General features: G+C 40.7%; 1 protein-coding gene across 1 annotated transcript in view; it reads left to right on the top strand.

Moving 5' to 3' along the window:
• CPAMD8 (C3 and PZP like alpha-2-macroglobulin domain containing 8) overlaps window positions 1-23,102 on the top strand; it is a 56,759-nt gene that overhangs the window by 6,000 nt on the left and 27,657 nt on the right. Inside the window, exons 2-23 of the mRNA XM_068420707.1 lie at window positions 2,787-2,938; window positions 4,206-4,228; window positions 5,976-6,141; window positions 6,275-6,327; window positions 6,813-6,830; window positions 7,804-7,858; window positions 7,992-8,105; window positions 8,931-9,015; window positions 9,310-9,418; window positions 9,897-10,124; window positions 10,279-10,449; window positions 10,831-10,959; window positions 13,203-13,392; window positions 14,565-14,737; window positions 14,847-14,996; window positions 15,109-15,270; window positions 16,673-16,815; window positions 17,453-17,515; window positions 20,486-20,717; window positions 21,330-21,483; window positions 22,093-22,235; window positions 22,681-22,732. Of these exons, the coding sequence (XP_068276808.1) occupies window positions 2,787-2,938; window positions 4,206-4,228; window positions 5,976-6,141; window positions 6,275-6,327; window positions 6,813-6,830; window positions 7,804-7,858; window positions 7,992-8,105; window positions 8,931-9,015; window positions 9,310-9,418; window positions 9,897-10,124; window positions 10,279-10,449; window positions 10,831-10,959; window positions 13,203-13,392; window positions 14,565-14,737; window positions 14,847-14,996; window positions 15,109-15,270; window positions 16,673-16,815; window positions 17,453-17,515; window positions 20,486-20,717; window positions 21,330-21,483; window positions 22,093-22,235; window positions 22,681-22,732 (2,765 nt within the window). The remainder of the gene's footprint in view (window positions 1-2,786; window positions 2,939-4,205; window positions 4,229-5,975; window positions 6,142-6,274; window positions 6,328-6,812; window positions 6,831-7,803; window positions 7,859-7,991; window positions 8,106-8,930; window positions 9,016-9,309; window positions 9,419-9,896; window positions 10,125-10,278; window positions 10,450-10,830; window positions 10,960-13,202; window positions 13,393-14,564; window positions 14,738-14,846; window positions 14,997-15,108; window positions 15,271-16,672; window positions 16,816-17,452; window positions 17,516-20,485; window positions 20,718-21,329; window positions 21,484-22,092; window positions 22,236-22,680; window positions 22,733-23,102) is intronic.

Below are 23,102 nucleotides of genomic sequence, written 5' to 3'. Positions count from 1 at the left end.
CGGCCAGGCTGGGCTGTCAGGGCTGCAGAGAGGATGGGGAAGGTGAGGAGCGGTGCCTGGAGCCGGGAGCCCGCCGGGGCCGGGGCCTGACTCCGGGCAGGCAGCGCACCTGGGACCGGGCGGGGGCCGGCTGCGGCCCGGGGCCGAGAGGCGGAGGTGCGGGGCCCGGCCCCCTCCCCCGGTGCACGCTGTCGGGAGCCGCAGACAAAGAGCCGGGGCCGGAGCCGAGCGGGCACCGGGGCCAGGAGGGGGCGGCCCGGGGGCGGGGACGCGGCGGGGGCGGCGGCCAGAGGCACCGGGGAGCCGAGCCCGGGAGCGGGGCGGCGGGGAAGCTCGGGCTGCGCTCGCCGGGAACAAAAGGCTCCTCCTGCCCGCGGAGAGCGCCGTGGCCTGGGGGCTCCGCGGCACCATGCCCCGCCAGCAGCCCGGCTGCGCCTGGGGGGTCCTGCTCGCCCTCTGCAGCCTGAGCGCAGCCCAGCCCCGGGAGAGGCAGTAAGTACCGGGAGGAGGTCGCGCACCGGGCGGCGAGCCTCGCCGACCCGCGGGCAACCTCGCCGTGAAGGGTTGCGAGGGGGGACGAACCCCTCTGCTCTGCCAGGGGCTCCGGGGGTGGCTGCACCAGCCACTTAACAAAGCCTTGTGAAAAGTGCCCTCGAGGGGCTGGGGTCGGGGAGGCGAGCTGCGGCGGTTCCCGAGCCGAGCGGCACGTTTGTACTCGCCGGTGCAAAAGTGCATAGCGCAGGGAAAGGGAAAAAAAAAAGAAAGCCTCCTTAGAAATACCTGCCTCTAGCTCCTCCAGCGAGCGGCTGCAAAGCTTTTATCTGCGAACAATTATTTAAGGAATCCAGGGTGTTGCGCAGGGGCTGCTGTTGTGCTTGGGATGGTTGAAGGTAACGTTGGTTGCTCCTGAAGAGCATGGGAAGCATTCTTGTGGGGCAAATCCTCCGGGGAGAAACATTTCACTGCGGGGAAAGTTCTCTGGCTTTTAGAAATTGAACCCACAGCTCGTTTCAGTGTGTTTAGGTTTAACTTTGATTAAGGTTTGCTTTGTTCTTTATCGCTAGCTTATTATAGCCCGTCAACATCGTGAATAGCTGCATTAACTGAGTGCCATGGAGAACTTATTTTCACTTGCTTACTAGAAAATATTTCACGTCCTGCCAAGTTTTGGTGTAACCTGACAGAGCTGTTAGTCAAATGTGCTTCAAGGATCTGTCCAGTCACTGTCAAATTAACTGTTTAATTGCCAAGTTAAATATTTAATATTCAAATGCCACTTATTAAGTGATTTCAATAGCTGTTTCAATGAACTGATACTTCAGAGAGCGTTGCAGCAGTTTAGAACAATGTGGATACATGTGCTTCACATATGGCACTGTAGCACTGCGCTTATGTGACAGTTTGAATCTAATCATTTCATACTGGATGCAGATGGTACTCTTTCTCCCTCTGCAGCTAGATCGGCTCTATCTTTCTTACCAAGAATTTGCAGGCTAAGTAGTAACTTTTTATTGTTATTTATTATTGCTCTGATGAATTTTCAAACCTGGCAACCATAAGGTTTTGAATCTGCAAGCATCCCGTGCAATTTAACTCAAATGCCACAGAGATCTGAACTTCCTTTGGGGGTAATGGGATCTCCATGGCAATGAGGCCTGCTGAGAGAGAAACATGGGGTTGGAATTTGATAAAAGATGACTTGGGGGCTGTAAAACACCATCATCCTCATCCCAAAGTGATAATTAATCATGAACTAAAGCAAATTGGCTCATGGAACTGTAGAAAGGCACGGGCTGAGAAATTGGGCTTAAAGAGTCATGTGAGGAATTGCCTCATTTAAAAAAATCCTTTTGGGTAGAAAAAAACCCAGAAAGGTGTGTCATGAAAAGAACATAAATGTGTTGCTTACAGCCCAACGCATCAAAGAGCTCAGAGCCTGTAATGCTTTTAGCTGACAAGTTCATGGCATGGTGCCATTCAGCACAGAGGAATGGTACAGATTGCATTCGGAAACACAAGGACTGTAGGACGTACGGGAGGTCGTCTAGGGTGGCTGTAAAATTGTGTGTGTGCCTGCTAAAGTAATTCCTTTTTGTTGGGGTTTTTAAACTTGCAGGGTAAAATTGCTCAAGCAAAAAAGTGGTAGCAGAACTGAGAATTTGAGCCCAGTCTTTAAACTGCAGTTTTTGGGCTGCTTCTGTACAAATTGGAAGCTTAGACTCATTACATGTGTGCGAGTCTGCCGTTCAGAAAGGGCTGACTATCAGCACTGAGAGTCACTTCTTTTTTTATATATCAAGTTGAACTATGAAAGTGGAGCCATGAAAAATAATTGAGGCAAAAAAAACATCAGAAGTATCTAACTTGTTTCAAAACAAAGCATTATCTACAAAACTCTACTAAAGGTTCAGGTACCTCCTTATTCTTTCAGGAACTTCAGCTTTTTGGTGATTAGCTAGCTGTGTATTTTGTTTGTTTATATATAATATATCAATACATTTATATATAATATATATGCAATAAACATCAATATTACTGTCTTTATTTAAATACTGAGGATTTGTAAGCTATTTAGGCTCTGTTCATTTCTGTGTACATTCTGTGTTCATTTTATGCATTTTAGATATAGGCCTAGAGTGTTGGTGGTCACAAATGTGACCCTACAGGGGCAAATAAGTTACGTAGTCATCTGTTATTTTCCTTTTGTTGTACATAAAGTGGCTTACAAATAAAGATCACACTCTTGTTGCTGTTCTTGACCATCCACTTCCAATTTTGCTCCTCAGGGGCTATTTGATTGCGGCACCTTCTGTTTTCCGCTCTGGTGTCGAGGAAGCTATAAGCGTAACCATCTTTAACTCTGTCAAGGAGACAACAGTCCAGATTCAGTTAGTGGTCAAAGGAGAACCTGTGTCACGAGGCCATGGAACAGTTCTGGGTAAGTTCCTGTTGTTCTGAACTTGAGAAGAACTAGTTTGTAAGTTGAGGTGCTGTGGGAGCACATCAATATCTCTCAGAGAATTGCTTCAAACGATAACAGAACTGGAACCAAGCTACTATTTCATTCATTGACTACTGCTGAACTTTCTCAGTTGATTGTGCTGATGTGGTTTTGATGTATATGATTTCAAACATCCAAGGCTGATAATTTTGCGACACCAAGACATACAGACAACCTGGATAATTGATATTCAAGAGTTTTATAGTGAATATCTTTCCATTTGAAACCTGAATGTTTGACACTTGGGAGCTGTATAAGGAATAAGACAAGTTGACTTTAAAGAAAAATGTAAAATCTACAACATCATCATCATTTTCTGTGCTTATTTTAAAATGAGTGCTGGAAATGCAATCTCCTCTTCAGGACTGAGTATTGCTGAGAGGGGTGGTAATATTTGTGCAATTGAATAAGTCTTTAAAATCCAAGACAGATACCTCTGTCCTGTGTGTAAAGACAAAAAGTGTTTTGATTATGTCCAACTTAATACTGAATGAACTTACATTAGTGAAAATGAAGTCCAGTAGCACTGTTCTACCACTGCCAGTAGTGGTGTAAGCTGTAATGTAGACAAGGCTCAGGCAATCAGGCTCTTTAACCATCGTGTTTTAACCCTTCTGTATGTAAAAACTGGGAGTTATATAAAAGCCGTTTCCTTTCTTGGAACAGATTGTCTCTGGTTTTATCCTTCCCTTGTAGTCTTTGAAATTGGCTGACAATTGCTAAGTAATTCAAAGAGAGTGATGCTTACACATGTGGACAACATATGCTAAAGACAAATCTTAGGTATGGCTGTATCCAGCAATCAAAATAGATTCTATGACTGTTTGTTTTGAGAATTATTCAAGTCCCAAAAGAGGCCAGGTCCTTTTTACAGCAAAATACTTCTGTAAGCACAGGATGTCCTGTGCTGAAACCTCAGCCTTGGTGGTAATCTCTAACCGTAGAGCACTTTACAATTTTTGCCCAAGGTAAACTGCAAATAAATGTGGACCAAGTGTATTTTGGAGAACTCTGCTAGGTCCGACTTGCTCACCCTGCAGGTTGTTTTACTTGATGCAGGAAAATTACTTCAGGTAAAATCATGGTGAAGGAGTATTGCAGTTAGTAGCTCTGTGACATGAAGTCTCCTTTCATGCAACCTCAAACGTCTAAAACATTAGTACCTTAGTTTGAGAAGAATAACACTTTGTCTCTCTCGTTTTAGATAAAGGAACGATTAAACTGAAGGTGAGTGTCAATTATTTTAAGATGTTTTTGGTGAAAACATGAGGGACTTCAACAACAGCAGGCATTGCTCTCTGAGCAGCTGCAGCACAATACAAGTCACATTCTGGTGCATACACTACGGAGGAAGCAACCTTTGCAAGAGGAACAGTGGAGAGTGAAAAGAACAGAGCTTAATCCATCCCAGCTCATCTGTCAGGCCCTTACACCACTGAAGAAAACTGATGGCTGAATCTGTGGCTCATTGCTCAACACAAAGTTCTATGCTGTGATTATTTTATAAGAATGGCAGTACATGCTGCTATGTAAGTGACACGGAGCATTGGACAGACCACAGAAGTCCATAGAAATGGCAGATTATTGAACGTGGTGTCTCTGCTAGTTATTCTGGTACTACTGTGTTATATAAAAACCACGGGCTTTCCCCAGTTTTGTCTACGTTTTAGCCTTTGACATTAGTAATATTTTTGCCATCAGCATAGTTGATAAAACGAAGCTTACCCATAATAAAGAGATTGAGGGAACGAGAACAACTTTTTATTTCCAAAGAGGGTTTGTAGTGGAGTGAAATGAGGAGGAATTTAAATGCAATTCTGGCAGAGAGTGCCAGTAGCCATTAACAAGAAATTACATATGCTTACCTTAGGAAATCACACTTTTTAAAGCAATATCTGGCTTTATTTGAATCCCTAGGATACTGGAGATCTGGGGTGCAGTGAAAGGTAGTCATTCTTACAGCAGAAAGACATCCTGTGAAAGATCTCCCCTGCTTTGCACCTTGTGTGAGTTGTCCTTCCTCATGCCGAGGAGTGAGCTAAATGCTGCCAGTTCAGAGTTCACTGTTCGTTGAAAGAAGTAATTCAGTTTATGCTGTATGTAGGACTAAGTGATACCATACAGAGGAAAATGAAGCTGTTTTCATGGTTTCTGTGAGATAATTTGGCTGTGCTTCCATGGTAGTACAGGACCATTAAAGCCTTTGATTTACAGAAGTCTAACTAACTTGGTGATGGTCTGTCATGACTGAATGGATCTCCTCTGCCTTGGTGGCATACCCAAGAGTTTTCTTGGCCTTCTCTGCAATTACTATGTGGCTGATGTTGATAATATATACAATATATACATATTTGTATATGTAACAGGAAACATCAGCATTTATACCAAATACTATACCTTTCTTTATCCGAGGACTAACTCACTGTTGAATAAAATCTGCAGCGTCTTTGCTGATTTTGGTTTTATTTTTTTTTTTTCACTCTCAAATTATAGTATTTCTGTATTATCAGATTTTTTAACTTTGTAGTTTTTACTCTAACATCATGTTTAAAGTCTTATTTCTCTGAGCAACTGGTTGAAAAGGTGCAAGCATGCATGTTTTGGTTTGGGGTTTTTTGTGTGTGTGCTTTTTCCCTGTCGGTAGAGCTGTGTCTCCCATAGCATGGTTGATTTCCCCATGTCACACACCTTCTTTAGTGGAAGCTGCACATGTAGATCAAATATCACTTTGCTTGAGTGATAAAGAAAGGGTAGAAGAGAATTTCCTGCCATGTTTTTAGCATGACTTTGCCTCCTTTGAAGTTTATGCATTGTAAAAGATGTAGTATGTTCTTCATTTTCTTTTTATTACTAACACATAGTTACACTGAAATGCAGCAGGTGGCTGCTCTTTGCTCACTTCAATGTCAATTATATTCCTCAGAAAGCTCAAAGGCTTTTCTGTGTCTTCCTCACCTCATGGTCTGTTTTCTAGGTGCCTTCAGGACTTCGTGGACAAGCACATCTAAAAGTCTGGGGAAACCGGCATCTAGCAGAGGAAGGCTACATTTTTCACAACTATACCACAGTAACCATTGATAGTAAGGGATCATCAGTGTTCATCCAGACTGATAAACCTGTCTATAAACCCAAGCAGAAAGGTAAAGTGACCTTGGAGAACTTGCCAGAGTTGCTGTCAAGCAAAACTTTTTTTCAAGGGTAGATTCTAGGATGAGACACACTGTTCAGCGTCAGCTGTGATGACTAATAAATTTCCTCTTTTCCTTTTTTTAGTGTTGATAAACCTCTTTATGGTGACTTCTGACTTGAGACCAGTCAATGACAGGGTAAAGAAAACTGTTTTCTTTCACGCTGTAAAATATGATCAAATACTTGGCATCCTGTATTTTATTCTAATGTACATTTACGCAGAAATATAATTGGATTTTTTAACCTATTTAAGCAAATCTTGTCATTGCTTGTTGTTATTTACAATTTAGGGTTTTTTATTAGGTCTCATTACTGTCAAAGGAGAATACACACTTTTGTAGTGCTAGCAAATACAATGGTAACTCCGCCAAAGCAGTTAGAATAATTTTTCAGAGACTTGCGCTGTATTTAGGTAATGCACAGATAAGCAAAGAAGTCCTTTTCCAGTTAGATGTGTGACTGAATGTATGTTTCTCAGGCTACTCTTACCAAAGAAGATGTTTTTAAACTTTGTCACTTTGTGCATCATACCTTGCTTATGTCGACTCAGCAGCTCATCACAAGAAGCAGAAAAGTAGCTTTCTTTCATAAAGCCTTTTATTCTTTTTTTTTTTTCTTTCAGATTGAAGCTTATGTGGTGGTGAGTATCTGCCTGCCAATCATCTAGCATGTATCCCGTAGAGGCACAAGATTCTTGTAGCCTTAAGAGGAACAAGTCACATGTCTGTACCTTTTTAAGTCCATTATGGCCATTCCCAACTGTAACCTATGCGATTATCTCTGTCCCGGTGTCTTAACTGATCTTTGTGTCTTGCTTTTTTTGTTATCACCAACAAATATATTTGTTTCCTACTTCAGTTTCAGAAATCCATTCCCATTTTTCTGCCTAAGAATTGGCTAGTTTCACTGGGGTTTATAAATGTAACAGTCCCACTCAATTTCTCCCTTCTTTTCAATGCAGACACACTCCTATCCTTCATCTGGCTGGGCTGATATAGCAGGGCCAATCTCATCTCTGCACCCAAACATTATGATAGTGGACAATAGAAATTCATGGCAAGGAAAGGGTGCTCCTGTCTTCTTCCTTATGAGGTGAATGAGAGGTTCCTTCTGTGTCTAGTCTTTTTTTTTTTTTTAACCATGTGTTTTCTTTAGCTGTCAGCAAGCAGAAGAATTCACCCTCTTCTCTTGTTTGCATTCAGTCACAGATTTAATGCTGACAAAAACAGTGGGATTAATTTCATCTGACTTTGTCATCTAAAAATTGTCTTGCTAGTTGTACAGCTCCCTGTGTGAATAGAAAGAAAGCATCTTCGGAGGCCTGTCCATCCCATCCAAAATAGGTGTCTTAAGATAGGTGGAAGATCTGCCACTTGACAGTGCTTGTGTGCGTTGGCTATAGAAGCAGTGTCCTTAAATGAGTATTGAATTTTAGAAAAGAAATAACCCCTGGTAAAGTATCTTCAGAAGATTTTCAACAGATGTTAGTTACATTTAAGCTGTTAGTGAATTGTATGTATTACAAAATGAAGTTCTTTGTTGCAAACTGAGTTAAAAGTATTAGTGATATTCATTTTCACTGTGATGTTTCTCATTCCTAAACCACTATGCAGGATCCTCGGGGCTCTCGTATGATAGAGTGGAGCAATTTGAAGCCATTTTGTTGTGGTAAGTTTCAGATTTTTTTTTCTCAGTGTATTGTTATTTGCCTTTGCTTCTGCTTATACTGAGTTGTGTTGAATAAGCCTTGACAAGGCTGATGAGTGACACAGAGTTCACAGTATGTTGTTTCCTTTTTCAGGTATTGTAAATATGAGTTTTCCTTTGTCTGATCAGCCAGTGTTTGGAGAATGGCTCATCTTTGCTGAAATGCAGGGGCACACATACAACAAATCCTTTGAAGTCCAGAAATACGGTGAGTTGTATCCAAATCAGCTTTGAATATAACCCAAGCACATTTGGAAGAACAAAACATTATGAAATGTTTTTACCAAAGATGAAACACCTGAGAAATAATGCATTTAAAATGTCACCAGGAAAAATTCTTTAGAGGCTATGTACTTCAGGGATATAGACACTTGCAGCTTAACCAAGCCCTTTGTTCCTGTCCCCACACTTCATAAAGGACCTGAAATGGAGTGTCATATTACACGATCTATTCATCTAACAAAGATTTAATTTTGCTTTGGAAAACTTTTAAAGATGCTTTCAGTCTGTCAGGGCTTTCCTTCCTTTCCCAAAGCTCTCCTCGGAATTCTGAATTAATGTTTTGCTATCCCCCCTTTTTAGTCTCAGAGTCCCTCTGGTTGTTGAAAGGTGGGCACCGTTACACCCAGCACCCCATCTATCACATCTGACCTGATCACATGAGCTTTTATAGACCCTGACAACTGCTGATGTCTCAGCTGTATTCCCAACACGTTGTAGAGGAGTCAGTAGCAAGTTGTCCTCTTTGCTGTGTATCTAAGACAAAAAGCTTGGGCTCAAATTCTGGAACACGGATCCCTCTGAAAAGAAGGAAAAATCTAAGGGTGTGTTGCTGAGGTCATCTTGCCAAGATGGTCTTGGTTTGCTGCTTTAGTTGATTCATTCTCTGCTGAGTGCTGTCCTGCCTAATGTTAGCTACACTGCCCTCATCCGACAGGGAGCAGTGATCTTGTCAGAGCTGTGTATGCTTTTGCTATAATCTGGACACTAAGATGTCCTTGAAAAAATTCTGGTTTATTTCTTCTCATTGTAGTATTACCGAAGTTTGAGCTGCTGATTGACCCCCCTCGCTACATTCGTGACCTTTCACTGTGTGAAAAAGGAACTGTCCATGCCAGGTAGGAACATGTCCCAAATAACCTTTCATTACTATAGATTGTAGTATAGCCACAGGATGGTGCAGTCACTGGAGCTTGGATCTCATCTGCTGCAGACGTTTCAGATGATTTCTGGTCATCATCAGAAGCTTTCCTATGTAAGAGCCTTCATAAAACATGTTGACAATAACAAGGTGGAAAACCTTCTCTGATTTGTTTGTTTTCTAGATGTGCAGGTCACATGGTATTAGCCTTGATATAATCAGGAAAACAGAAAAAAGCTGAAAGTTATTCATTATCTTCTTTCCATTTCAGATATACATTTGGAAAACCAGTGACAGGAAAGTTAATTGTCAATATGACTATAAATGGTGTAGGGTACTACAGGCATGAAGTGGGACACCCTGTCCTCAAGACCACCCAGGTGAGGGAGGCCATTGAGTCAGCTGGGATAAAATGCCTGATCTGTACTCTGTGAAGTTAATACCACAGCTCTGTTTTGTGTTACTGATGGGAGATCAGAAAATAAATGAATAAATAGGATAATTGCATCCAGCATAATAAAAATATCACATATTTTTACATGGTATGTTTATGATTTGGGGGGATGAGAATTTGTTGGCATAGTATTAATCTCTTTTTAGAGCACATGAGGCTGAGGGAGAACTTGAGAATGAGGGACTGTGACAGAGCTAGTCCAGACTACGGATGAGGGAGGGAAATGAAAACTTGCTTTCTTTCCTCCTTCCTTCCCCCACGCCTAAATTAATTCCCTCCTCTCCACATCCTTTAAAAGTACTGCAACAAACTCCTACCAAGTGCCTACACTTTAGATTTGGCTTCTAGACCTTTTCTGAATGTGAATGCAAACTTACGTTTCCATTCCCCAACACTCTTCGTAGATTGATGGCTCTGCTGTTTTTGATGTGTGTGTGAAAGACATGATGCCAGCTGATGTCCCGGAGCATTTTCGAGGCACAGTCAATATCTGGGCTACAGTGATCAGCTCTGATGGGAGCAAGCAGGTTACATTTGACGACTCAACACCGGTTCAGAAACAGCTGATTGATATCAAGTACTCCAAGGATACCAGAAAACAGTTCAAACCTGGACTACCTTACAAAGGAAAGGTAAGATTAAAAGTAGAGACACTGACATGTGGCTGATGTAAGGTTATACTGACCTTGGATGTTTGGGTGTGTTTTTCCCACCTGCTGTTTCTGTCATTGACTGGAATTGCCTATAATGTAAAACCCATTGTTCTATAAATGAAACACTGTGTAGGTAGAAGTCACTTACCCTGATGGAAGTCCAGCTGACGGAGTCACTATCCGAATTAAAGCTGAACTCACACCAAAGGACAACGTTTATACAAGTGAACTGATCTCAAGAAATGGCCTGGTGGAGTTTGAAATCCCCTCCATCCCTACAGCTGCCCAATATGTCTGGCTGGAGGTGGGTGAAAGCTCTTTATGGGATTAGCGGGCTTTAATGTAACTAATCTTGTCAAACCTGCACTTTATAAATCAGTGCTACAAACAGGAAATCAGCACCTTTTAGCTTCAACTTCTTGATTTAAAGGCAGCAAGAAGCACTTGCTTTGTTTCTTGCTGCCAATAGAACTGATGTTGATAACCATCATGAAAAGATGCTTCTTCAAATACAGCTTCATATAGTAGTAAGGGTCCAACATTTGGCGAGTACTGTTGGTATGTAACGATGATGAGAGATGAACAGCTACGAAGTATAAAATGGGAGATGGGGATACAGGGTGAGAAGAGAGTACAAATCAGGCTTTCTGTGCATGCATAACATTCAGATGTAACTTTTGTTAAGACCAAAGTGACAGCGATTGATGGGAAACCGTCTGGGGATCAATATCTGCCAAACTACCTGTCCATCAGTAGCTGGTACTCGCCCAGCAAGTGTCACATCCAGCTCCAGGCACCAGATAAACCTTTCCAGGTATGTTGGCTTCATCTTCCATCATGGCAACAACTGCATTTCTTGGCTTAAAGTATTTTATTCTAATTAAATATTTCTAGCCATTTCTTTTTCTGGGATCCTGGACTGTTATTGTTTCCTCTACAAAGGCTGAAGTAGCTACACTTCAGCCACCAAATAATTGTTTGATGTGGGCTGCACACGCTTCTAAGCAAAGTGCCTTTGATGCTTTGCGCAGCATCTCATTCTCCTTTGTGTTGTGAGGGCAGAGGAGAGAGGGTGGATATAGGCACTGACAACGTTTAAGTTTTTCATATTTGACTGTGTGTTCTGTGCACCTTCAGTAACGTTCACATACGAATTGTGTGGTAAAAATTACATACTTTAGTGCAGGGCAACAAATGCTGAAAGATTGGAAGTAAAGTTGGTGGGAGTGGCTTAATTAGTAAAGATCTAAATTAGGGCTATGCAGTCTCCCTAGAACTTCCAGTTTAAATCTCAGCTGGATCTGTTTAGTCTTCAGTTATCAAACTATGAACATCTTATCTTGTTTTCTTTTGTAGTTTTTGTAGGAGCCTCTCTAAAAATGTCGTCCTTCCATATAAAAGTTGTCATGATCTCTCTCTTAAAGGAAAGATCTGATTTAACCATGATTTCTGTTGCATATTGCTTTACTGAGAGTTGTTTAGGGTTTGTCCTCTACCCAAGAAGATGCTCTAGGGTCTGCCTATTGCTTTATGAAAAAAAATGTGGGTTTTGGTAATATACACACTTAGATTTCTATTATCAGCAGATCCGTCAGGTTGGTTTCAGATTCTTTGTATCCAAATAAGAGCATTTTTTTTATCATTGCATTTCGTGGTAGTTTAATGGCTAATTAATCTTTTACAAGTTTCCTGAGGTATGGAAAGGGGATTATACACTGCTAATCTGAACACATTGTTCTTATTATAACCTGATTAGAACTAATTCTTCTGTGGGAAAGCTAGGAGTTGGATGACCAGCTGATGTGGGAACTGTTTCCCTGCTTTGCCAGCTCTTACTGGGTGTTCCAATTAGCTACATTCATTTTTTAATGAATTGTTTCATCATTTGCACTAGGGAATTCTTAATACTTCAAATATTTAATGTCACGAGGCACTTCTTGGACTCTGTGGCATTCTCGATGTATTTAACCATTAGCAGCTCCTTGTATTCAAGTCCTTACACATGGTACAAACCAAAATGGTATGTTCTGGCAAGGTAACACTGTTAGGGGTGAAGAAAGGTTTTTCAAAAGATTTCACTGGGATATAACATTGCTATTCAGCCTTAACAGTCATAGTTGGGCATTGCTATGCTTTAAATGGCAGGAGGATCAGGAGTGGACGTGGCTGAAGAAATCCTACTTAACAGAAGGGTTAGCTGCTCCTCATATCCCAGCATCAAGAAGTTTGTGTTCCCAGGAAAGTTGGCTGCTCCACAGAAGGCTTGTTACTCAGCCAGACATGACCCAGTCCTGTTCTGTTGGGATTGGCAGTATTTGGGGGATTTTGTCTCTGGGGTATTCAGTACTTAGCGAGTACCTCTGGGTATAGGACTGCACAAAAAGTGCAGGAAGTCGGTATGCTGCTCTGAAGACTATTGCAGGCGTTGGATGAGTTTACCCAGAAAAAAGAAGTTCTCTTCTCGTTTATTTGTGTGTTTGACAGCTCTTTGAGTGCCAGATTTGCAAATTAATACCAAGACTTGTGTAATTTGAAAGCATTTTCCCTCAAATCTATTCCCAGTAATTTCATGCCACACTGGTTATGTTTGAATTAGTATTTGCCATATGAAAGTAATCACCATGTATAACCTCAATTAAACTGCAAAGACTATCAAACACACATCTCTTCCCACCCCCAACCCATCTCTTTCTTTTTGGGGCTGGACTGCTGAAGGGGTGTCTAAAATTCAACCAATTCTGACAGCTGCTCTGTGCCAAAAGGCTTAACTTTCAGGATTCCAGAGATTCCTTTATTGTTTTCATTAATGCATACAACCCCCCAGCCCATTCTCCTGTTAGATTTGCAGGGAGTGAAGAGCTGAACACAGGCCCCTTTTTATTGTGAAGGAAGTCCATGAAAACAGTGCTAATGGAATATACTTTTCAATGCATATGTTTCTGAGGAGAGGGGTCACATCTCTTGTGGACTGAAACCCAAACAGATTTCTGTGCTTTATAAATAGAAAGCATGCATTGTAACAGACCAGACCTTTTGCTTTTCTGTCTCTGGGTGCAGGTAGGAGAGGAGGCTTGGATTGCAGTGAAGTCCACGTGTCCTTGCAACTTCACTCTACATTATGAAGTGGCATCGCGAGGCAACATTGTCCTGTCAGGGCTGCAGCCCAGTAACATCACCCAGCAGAGGAGCAAAAGAGCCACCTTTCCCTTTGAGAAGAACATTGATATCACCCACTTCCCAGCAACAGGTAGTTAGCATCAGAAATGCAAACTTGCACCTGTTTTCAGGGAAAAGTATGTTTCTGCAAACCTAAGTAGTATCCTCTCTTTTGAATCTGATGCTCCTTAAAGGGCATAGAAAGATTTTATGCAAGAAAAATAGTGATATCCAATACACACATAGTCAAGTAGAAAAAAGATAAATTTCTTCAAGAGGGAAAACTCTTGGAGAGTTTCCTCTAGACTTTCTGTAGTCTTTCTCTGTTCAGAAAACTCTGTTTTTTCTTAATGTGCTTGGCTTGGGATCAGCTGACTGGTGGGGAAGTGCATGATGGGGCTGGGAGAATTTACCAAGCTGGTTGAGCTTGAACTAGGAAGAGGACATTAGATGGACTGATAGCATGGATCAGGCTAAAGGAGAAGATCATGCAGTTAGCATGGGGAAGGGAAGTGAAGTATGGACTCCTCGTTTGTACAACAAATAACAGAAAGGTACAAATCTGGTGAATTCAGGGAACTTCCCTAGATGTACCCACCCAGCTTCTGGTAATCAGTGGTTTAAGAATTTGTAATAACTTTCTGCACTGAAGGTTGGTTCTGAGCTGTTGTATTTACAGGTTGCCCAGAGACATTGTGGTTGCTCTGTTGGAAGTGCTCATGGTCAGGTTGAATGGGGCTTTGAGCAACCTGATATAGTGAAAGATGTCCCTGCCCACAGCAGGGGGGTTGAAACTAGAAGATCCTTAAAGGTTCTTTCCAACCCAAACCATTCTATGATTGTATTTAATTGCTGCTAGTGAAATGATGCTCTATAAACTGCATAGTGCTTTTTCAAATCCATTTATACTTTTTCTCTCAGCAGTGTTCTGCAGCAATAGAATACCCTCTTTTGTTTATTTTAAATGGCTTGCTAACTTAATTATATATTTCCTTGATTTTATGTCAGGAAAAACACTGGGTAGTCATTCTCTATCCTCCTTCTCCATGCTGCTCATTATGTTAGGGGTGCTAATTGCTTATCAGCTTACATAAGGAAAAGAAAAAAGGAAGGGAAAATATTCTGAGTTCAAGAATGTGTGCAACAGGAACAAGGGAAGGGTGCAAGTCCTGGGCGGAGAGTTCTGTGCCTCGCAGCATTTGGATGGGGCAGGAAGAGTGATTTTGATAAATAACACTGTCCTTTTTACAATTTACTTTTTAGCACCTACCACTACCCCTGCGGCAGAGGTTGAAGTCTGCATGACATTCCTCCGTTTCTCAGTAGTTCACAACATGGCTCCCTTGGGCCGGCTTCTGGTGTATTATGTCAGGGAGAATGGAGAAGGGGTCACCGACAGCCTGCAGTTCACTGTGAAGTCCTCCTTTGAAAATCAGGTATTGGCAATGTAGCTAGTGGAGAGGAAGGGGTGGCGTCTTGTTACTCTTTGTAGTTTTGTCTGCTGATTATGAGTCGAGATAATGGGATTTCATGTTAAATTCCTAGGTTGCAGTGGCACTCTCAGCAAATGAGACCAGACCTGGTGATGTTGTGAACATCAAGGTCAGAGCTGCAAAGTCAAGCTGTGTCTGCATTGCCACTGTGGATAAGAGTGTCTACTTGCTGAAGACAGGTTTTCAGCTGACAGCCAGTGAGGTAAAAGGAAGCTTAAGGCACTGATGTCTTTTTCTTAATACTGCTGTCTGCACTTTACCTTTAGTAAGTAGCCTTTATACTTAGGACAGCAGTCTCTTTCCTTTCCCTGCAGGTTTTTCAAGAGCTTGCAGAATATGATGTATCTGATGCCTTTGGAGCTCCAAAGGAAGAAGGGCACTTCTGGTGGCCAGGCATGTCCTCACGTAGACGCCGTAGATCTTCTGTCTTTCCCTGGCACTGGGACATCACCAAGGATGCTCGCTTCGCGTTTACAGTAGGAAGAATCAGCCTCACTTCTCTATGGAGTGTCTTTTTTACTTTCATGTTTGCAGGATAATTTTCAGCTCCATAAGCCATTATTTTTTTCACGTCAGAGCTGTTTCTCCAGGGTGTAGGCTGAAAAGTAATTTCCAAGAACAGAGAGTACACTGTTCCTGCAGAGGTATTGGAGAAACGTGCTTTGATTTTGGCCAATGTTGATGAGAGGGCCAGATATCTTATTGGGTGAAGGAATTCATGCTGATGCTCTGGAGAATCAGAGAGGGGACCAGAAGGTTCCTCCAGGCACGGGTGAGCGTGCAGATCTCTTCTGCAGTTACTTTGACAGGGAAGGAAGGTGGAACTTTGTATAAGGTCTTTCCTTTATAGCCTTTGCCCTTTTAGACTACCCTTTGGAAATCCTTTAAACTTCTTTCCTGCCCTGGTTCTGCCAGCTTCTGTGGCCATCTCTGTGAAAGATCAGTAATGTTTTCTTTGTATCCTTGATCAGGTTACCCTGAACCTCTGTCTCTTCACTCTTCGTCCTTTCTGCAGTTTTAGCTAAGTTGTTCTATTGTGTTGTCTTAAACCCCATAGGCTTCCCCATATTCCCCTAATGCCTCAATCTCTTGATCATAAACTCTAATCCTCATTACTATCCACTGCTGCAGGAGTTGCTGCTTCTTCTCTCCCTGTGGTCTGTTGGGGTTTTTGTTCTGATGCTTTTTTTTCTTACTGAGAGGTGTAAACCCTTGGGAAAAGATACATATGTTAATAGCTGGTATGGATGCATTGCTGTATACCTGATCTGTAATAGCTGGATGTATATATAAAGAGAACAAAGCTCACACTCCCTTTGGTGTCTGGCAACAGCCATCTCTTATGAATAAGCGCATTTAGGGGACAGAGCTGGCAGACAGCTTTCTTGTGAGCTCTGTATTTCTACTGTGAAGCTGTGTGGACACTTTCCATTTTGCTTGGCATTCCTGGTAGCGCAGAACTGGTGATGTCTGATGTGAGAGCTGCCTGCTAACTGCAGCAGAACACACTGGAAACTTTTAGGAAGGGTAAAAAGCTGTAATGTAATATTCTAGGGGAAAAAATGTGTAATAATTTTTCACCTGTAGCTGCCTGACAGTTACACATGCCCAGTAATGTTAGATATTGGTTTAAATGCATTTTCCAAGCAAACAAGTGCTTTCTCGTAAAACCTCTGCCTGTAAAGTGCCTACATATTTTCACATTAACAGTTATTTTTATATAAAAGTTTTAAAGAATCCTCAATTGAAATTTACCCCATAAATGTTGGAATAGGATTGGGGGATTCTATTCAGAAAAGTTTTATTGGTACATGTTTAATTCTTTTTTTTTTTTTTCTTGCTGGTTTTTGTTTTGTGGTCTTTGTTTTTATTGTCTAGGAAACTGGCTTGGTTGTAATGACTGATATAGTCAGCTTAAACCACAGACAGAATGGAGGCATGTACACAGATGAGGCTGTCCCAGCTTTTCAACCACATACTGGGACATTGGTGGCTACAATGCACTCAAAAGTAGCACCGAGGTAACATTTTTGTTGTAATGTATATTGTCTGTGATACTTCTTGCTATTTTTCCTATGTTCTCAGCTGTTTTCCACCTTCACGCCCCCAGGAAATTGCTTGGTTTAGACAAGGTGGTGGTGGGGAAAAAGATAATGAAGCATCACAGGTGTAGAAAAATGGAACAAATTATGAAAATATTAGAGATCAAGACAATTCCAAGAGAAGAAACAGAGGAGAAGATAAAGTAGTGACTGTAGTAACTGCTATTAGTAAGGCCGTATCATGATATCATGGGAAGTCACATGCTCTACATGCTCCCTTTGATTTCATTTGGTGAAAGAATTTGGATCATAGAACCTTTATTTTTTTTTAGATTATACTATTTATGCTAGTTTTTAAGATTATCTTATTTATACTATTTTTTTTAGATTCTTATTTATGTCTCCAGATTGTTTGATGTGTGTGTGCACAATGGGATGACTGTGTTATTTGTGTTATGAATGATACACCCATTCACTTTTTCATGATTCTGTGCTAGCTAGAGGTTGGTTTGGTTGTGGGAGCTGCATTCAGGTGATAACAGTAACTGATAAAACAGTGTTAAAACTGTCTTATTAAAAGAATTAATTGCCAAGGACTTATTTCTTGTTCTAGCAGAGCAGAGAAGAGAAAAAGAACCTTCTTTCCCGAAACATGGATTTGGCACTGCCTCAATGTCAGGTATTGACAGGGAATTCCCTTATAATTCTATCCAGAGGGTTGTATCCTCTTCAACTGCAGAAAACAAAGCTCTTTAAAACCATCTGGAGTTACACGGGCATTCTCTGGTTTTTTTTGTTGGTTGTTGTTGCTTTTCTTCATTTCTGCTTTAATCAATACTCTGTAACATTTCATCTGTTGTTGAAAAGCAAGTGAGGACATCGGTTTGCAGTGATGAGCCTCTGTGAGGAACTACCTGCCTCACAATAAATGCAAGTCAGACTGCTCCTGCAATAAAAAAGGGACTGTAAGATACAAAGTGATGATGCACTTCTAGCTCTATGCTAAAATCTTTGCATGAACCAGAATTCTATATACCACTTAAGAGAGCGAAGGGTGTTGGGAAATCTTGCTGAGTTCACGCTCAAGAAGCAAGTCCTGCCGCTCAGAAGTGCCAGTTTCCCTTTGCAGTGGGGGATGAATTGGGTCAGCTTCAGCAAGCGCTGGTGCTTTTCCTTTCCACCTCTATTCGAGCATCAATCGCTGTGTTTGCTTTAGTGGGAAAATGATCCCAGAGTAACATGTGTGAGGAGATGGAGGCAGAATGGCTGCTTCTGTAAATGCTGGTATAGCCCAGCCATGCCCTAATGAGTATTCTATATTGATCGCTTTTTAAATTGCACAGAGCCCTTCTTTCTCTTTCATCTGATTCAAGAGCATCTTCCCCAAACCTTAATTTACTGCTCAATAAGTCATGGTTTTCACCTGGTACAACTGGAACTAAAAAAATGAATAAACAGATAACTAATCTGTCCCAGAAACAGCACATCTAGGATAACCTGAAGCAATTATTAAAAGGCTTCTCCAGATTTGCAAGTAAACTTCATTCTCAATAAATGATTATAAATTAAATTTGACAGGAACTTGCAGCAAGTGTATTCAAATCTGTTCAATTGAGCGTGAAATATGCTTTGTAGAAATACACAAAGAATTCCAGAAGTGCCTGTTTGGGCCTCAGCAAGCTGGGGCAGTTAATTATAAGTGGGAGAGCATGGAATAAAAAGTTGCAGATTGCATTTTCTCCACTTCATTTCATTAGAGACAACCGAATTGAGCATTCCTTGATTTCCACTCTCTTGAACAGGAAGAATTTTTTTTTCTTCTCCCATTTATAATTATAGTATACAATCCTCAAAAAAAAAGAAACAAAAGCCTTAATGTCAACTTCCCAAACCAGTTCTAAAAATTCCTAGAGCCTGGCCGGAGGGTCTAATGGCTGGAAATGTGTGTGTACTTTGGCCCCCTGCCCAGAAGAGTAAGTGCCCTCATGTGTGAAAATAATGTTAATGCTGGTTATGGGCTGAAATCCCAGTGGAAAGAACATCAGCTGCAACAAATTGTCCGGTTAAACAGACTGGAATACTGCCAGTTCTGGAGCTAGGACACCCTTCTGCTCACTCTTCAGGGCTGAAGTTTATTGCTGGTACCAGCTACCTAACTACAGTTAGGATGAAGACCTAAATACTAAGAAACTCGTGTGCTTAAAAGAAGTTAAAATAACTTGGTGTGGTCAAGCCAAGTGCGTTCCCAGGCTCTCCCCTCTGTACTTTGAGCTGGGGAACCACGTTCAGTGGCCAGAGCGCTCGGAGCCTGACTGAACCTGGCGTGCCTGTTCAAAGGCATCATGATCTCTAGTTTTTTATCAATCTATTTGTTTTAATCCTTTTCCTACTGTAATATTTCCTACACAGACCAGTACATAATGTGCTGTCTAGTCAGTGACAGTTACAATAGCTTAGTCTCATTGCAAATTACAAGCAGTTGATTTTAGACAATGAAAGTAAAGGTGCTTCTTTGGTGCCTAAAATATGAATAACCTTCAGCTGAAAAGCAGTGAGAGCGCAGTTCTTCAGTTTGTCCTGGATACGAATCAGGTGTTGCAGCGTTGAAAGACAGTGTGTTATGCTGTAGACTTGCAGAGCTTATTCTGAAGCTCTTGCTTTCTCCTTTTCCATGCCAACTAAGATGCACGTTGCTCTCGAAAGATTACAGAGCATGTGTATCAAGCTCTGGGGAATAAATAAGAACTTGAGAGAAAACAACCTTAGGGTGTACTCATAACTGCACCAATCATCCTGCCAGTTGAGCCATGAAATAGCTTTTGTTCTTGCTTTAGAGGAAATGTTTTCTGTTCCAGGCAAGGCCAAAGCTTCTTTGCAGGAGGGAAATAGCAAAGTCTGCAGAACAAAATTGAATTTTTATTATTATAAAGCATGGAAGAGGATACTAGGTTTATAATATCCCGTTGTGGTATGCACAGTAAAGCTAAATACTCAGAATAGAAATTTGATTTTTAATAATTAGTTTCAATCCTTATTGGAAGAAAATTATAGTTTTGGAAGTTTTCTGAGTCAGGCATTCCAAAAACCAACCAACCAAAGTGTTTCTGAATCAAAATACACTGCCCTGGACAAGCAGTTGCTGAACTTGGTGTCTGGAAAATTTCTCACTTGCCCTTATGTTCAAGCAGAGTCTGCAATGTGGCAACGTATACAAGGACGATAGGCTCCAACAAAAATTACTTTTATTTCACTAGCTGTGAAATAAATTATTGCTGAACTGTTTTTATCCAGGACCTCAGCCTAGGATTCTTTCTTTTCTTTTATTTTTTTTGAGTTAGTGCAGACATTTGCCTCTGAGAAAAGTGACTCTATAATGAGGCTGCAAATGCATGTAAAGCTTTTAATCCAGTAAGAATTTGTATGTTAGACTGTATTTTGCAAAAGCAACTGCTTGTTCCTTTTAAATGTGCATAGGTCTCAAAAAACCTGATAGGAAACATTGAGCCTTTTATAAGCTGTTGTTCAAAGCAGACACTGATGCTGTGTTGTAAGTCTGGATCGGGAGGGAATTCCCCTGTGTGCTTTAGCTTCATTCAAAAGCATTTCATTAACGTGATCAACCCAAGTTATTCCCTGTTCTCTTTGGTAGTAACATATCAGGAGAAGCACAGCTTCATGTGGAAGTGCCAGACTCCATCACTACCTGGATAACTGAAGCCGTGGGTCTGTCTGAAGAGACGGGCTTGGGCATTGCCAGTCAAACAGAAATGAAGACATTTAAACCTTTCTTCATTGATTTCACCTTGCCATACCATGTCATCCGGGGAGAACAGACCAAAATCCCGTTGACTGTCTACAATTACTTAGCTGTCTGTGTAGAGGTAACAACCCTCTTTATTCCTGTTGTGAAGTCACTAAATTATGTTTTATCATCAAAATTTCCTAAGTGATCTACGAGTTATGGTAGATAAGGTGTAGTGATAACGTAGTGATAAGCTCAGCATAAATACTTTGAACAAGATAAAAATATTGCTTTTCAATATGAATAAATGTCATTTCTTTATTTACTTGTAGCTTGAAACGACTGTAGTAGTCTGAAGTGTCTTGCAATACTTCAGAAACAGATTGAAAAATGTAGGGAAGACAATTAGGAAGCTTATGCTGAACCACAGAGAAGAATTTCCTTCGTAATCAGAAAGCTGCTGAAAGTAGTTTTTCTTGAAAGAATATTTTTTTTCAAGAAATCCTGTCTCCCTAGATGTTTTTTCTCAAACCCATTATCTGTCTAGCTCCAGTAGTATCATTCTGAACTGCTTGTAGAATTGCTGAGCTGAATGTAATGCTGTCAGTCAAATACATTACTAGAAGGTTTGAAGAATGAATAATCTGTACTATGATTTTATTAAGCATTTTGTGGTTTTCAGATTTTTCACGTATATCAGTTGGTTTTGCAGCTGAAATTTGCAATAAATGGCATTCAAAAATTTTCACAGGTCCATGTGAAGATTTCTGTTCCAAAAGGCATAAAGTTTGTTGGGCATCCTGGGAAACACCATCTGACAAGAAAGAAGTGTGTTGCCCCTGGGGAAGCTAAACCCACCTCTATCGTTTTGTCCTTCAATGAGCTTGGACTGAGCAACATCACTGGTAGTATAGAAATAAAACTAGCTTGCTGCTTGAAGGAGTTTTACAAGTGTTTATTTTAATTCATTTTTCAGAAGGAATTTCTTATTTCCCTAGTACTCCAAAGTGGAATCATTCATTCCACTTGCTGCCAGCTTAGCTTTTCAACCTCATTTTTTTCTTGGAAACAACAGATTCTAGATCTGTAATGCACTGGGGAGTCTATAGGAACAAACTTCAGGAGGTTCCCTGGTCATCAGTTTTCTTGTTGTGTGATATGTGGTCATGTAAGGTTTGGACCTGTCACATCTCCCTGAAGAGATCAGTGGAAATTTTTAAATAGAGAATAACAACAAATTCTGTACATCTTTCAAGTAAATAATCCCAGTAAAAATTGTGCCACACTGGAGACTAGGAAAGAGTTTCTCTGTTGCCCTGGGACTGTCCAGATATTGTCCAACTTTAGATGTAACTGTTCAAATACTTATGGAATAAAGGCAACGTGAGAGCTGTAATTACAAAACACTTGATGTATTGTTAATCAACTGTATCTAGTTAGTTTAGATCTTCACTTGAACTCCCGAAGATCTTCCTATCGCAAAATCTCTGCTTCTTTTCCCATCTGTTTCTTAGCAAAAGCTTTTGCTTATGGTGGAACTAATTGCTGTCAGGATGGGATGCAGCCTTTAAAGAATGGCAAGCACTCAGAGGACAATTATATGGACAAAAGGACCCCAGTGGGAGTGGATTATGTTCGCAGTAGTGTTATTATCGAGGTAAGAAAATACAACTTTGTAATAATTCAGAAAAAATAATTATAAATGCTTGGGCAAATCATGAATGTTTTTAGGTAGTTAATCAAACATGAATAGGTTTATAAGAATCTTCAATTTGATTTATTGTATGTTTACATGATTGGAAATAATCCATTTTTGTGGTACATGTACAGAAAGGGCCCATTTGGTTCTGAGCTCATGCTAGTGAATCTTCAGTACTGCTCAGAAGAAAAAGAGAGAGAAATGTTATCGGATAAGCCTGCTCTGTTCATCTAAGAAATAACAGAATAGCTAACAGAATACAGTGTAATAACTTTTCTATAAAGGATATAAAACACTGTACAGCAGCAGAATATTATTTCTGTATTTTTTAAGTAAAACCGAATAGTTGTTACTGCTAATCCAAGCACTGTATTTTCATGTATGGATTTCTGTCTTTATACAGCCAGAGGGACTGTCCAGAGAATATACCTACAGTGTGTTCTTCTGCCCAAATGGTAAGCTTATGATTTGAATGAGATATTAAGTTTGTTTGAATTTAGTTATAAATAGCAACATGTGGCTTCATCCCATGAAAAAAAAAATTAAAACCCCTTTTGTTTCCATTTGTCTATGATTGATGAGTTATGGTGTGTAGGAGGAACTTCTGGATAAAGAGCCTTTCTTCCTGGGCTGGCTAATTATGAATTTGCTCTAGCTGCCCAAGTGATTTCTGGAAATGGCAATTAAATTCCTTTACTTTATGAAACAGTTTAAGTATTCAGCACTGTGGACAGTAACTGTGACTGTACTATATTTTCAGCTGATGTTTTAAAATTCAGTTCTGGAATCAGTATGTCCTTTCTGCCTGAGATTTGGATAGCTCAA

The sequence above is a fragment of the Nyctibius grandis genome, chromosome 31 (genome assembly GCF_013368605.1).
Source record: "Nyctibius grandis isolate bNycGra1 chromosome 31, bNycGra1.pri, whole genome shotgun sequence".
NCBI lineage: Eukaryota > Metazoa > Chordata > Aves > Nyctibiiformes > Nyctibiidae > Nyctibius > Nyctibius grandis.
The sequence above is the reverse complement of the archived record's forward strand: the minus strand, read 5'-3'. Positions and strand labels throughout refer to the sequence as shown.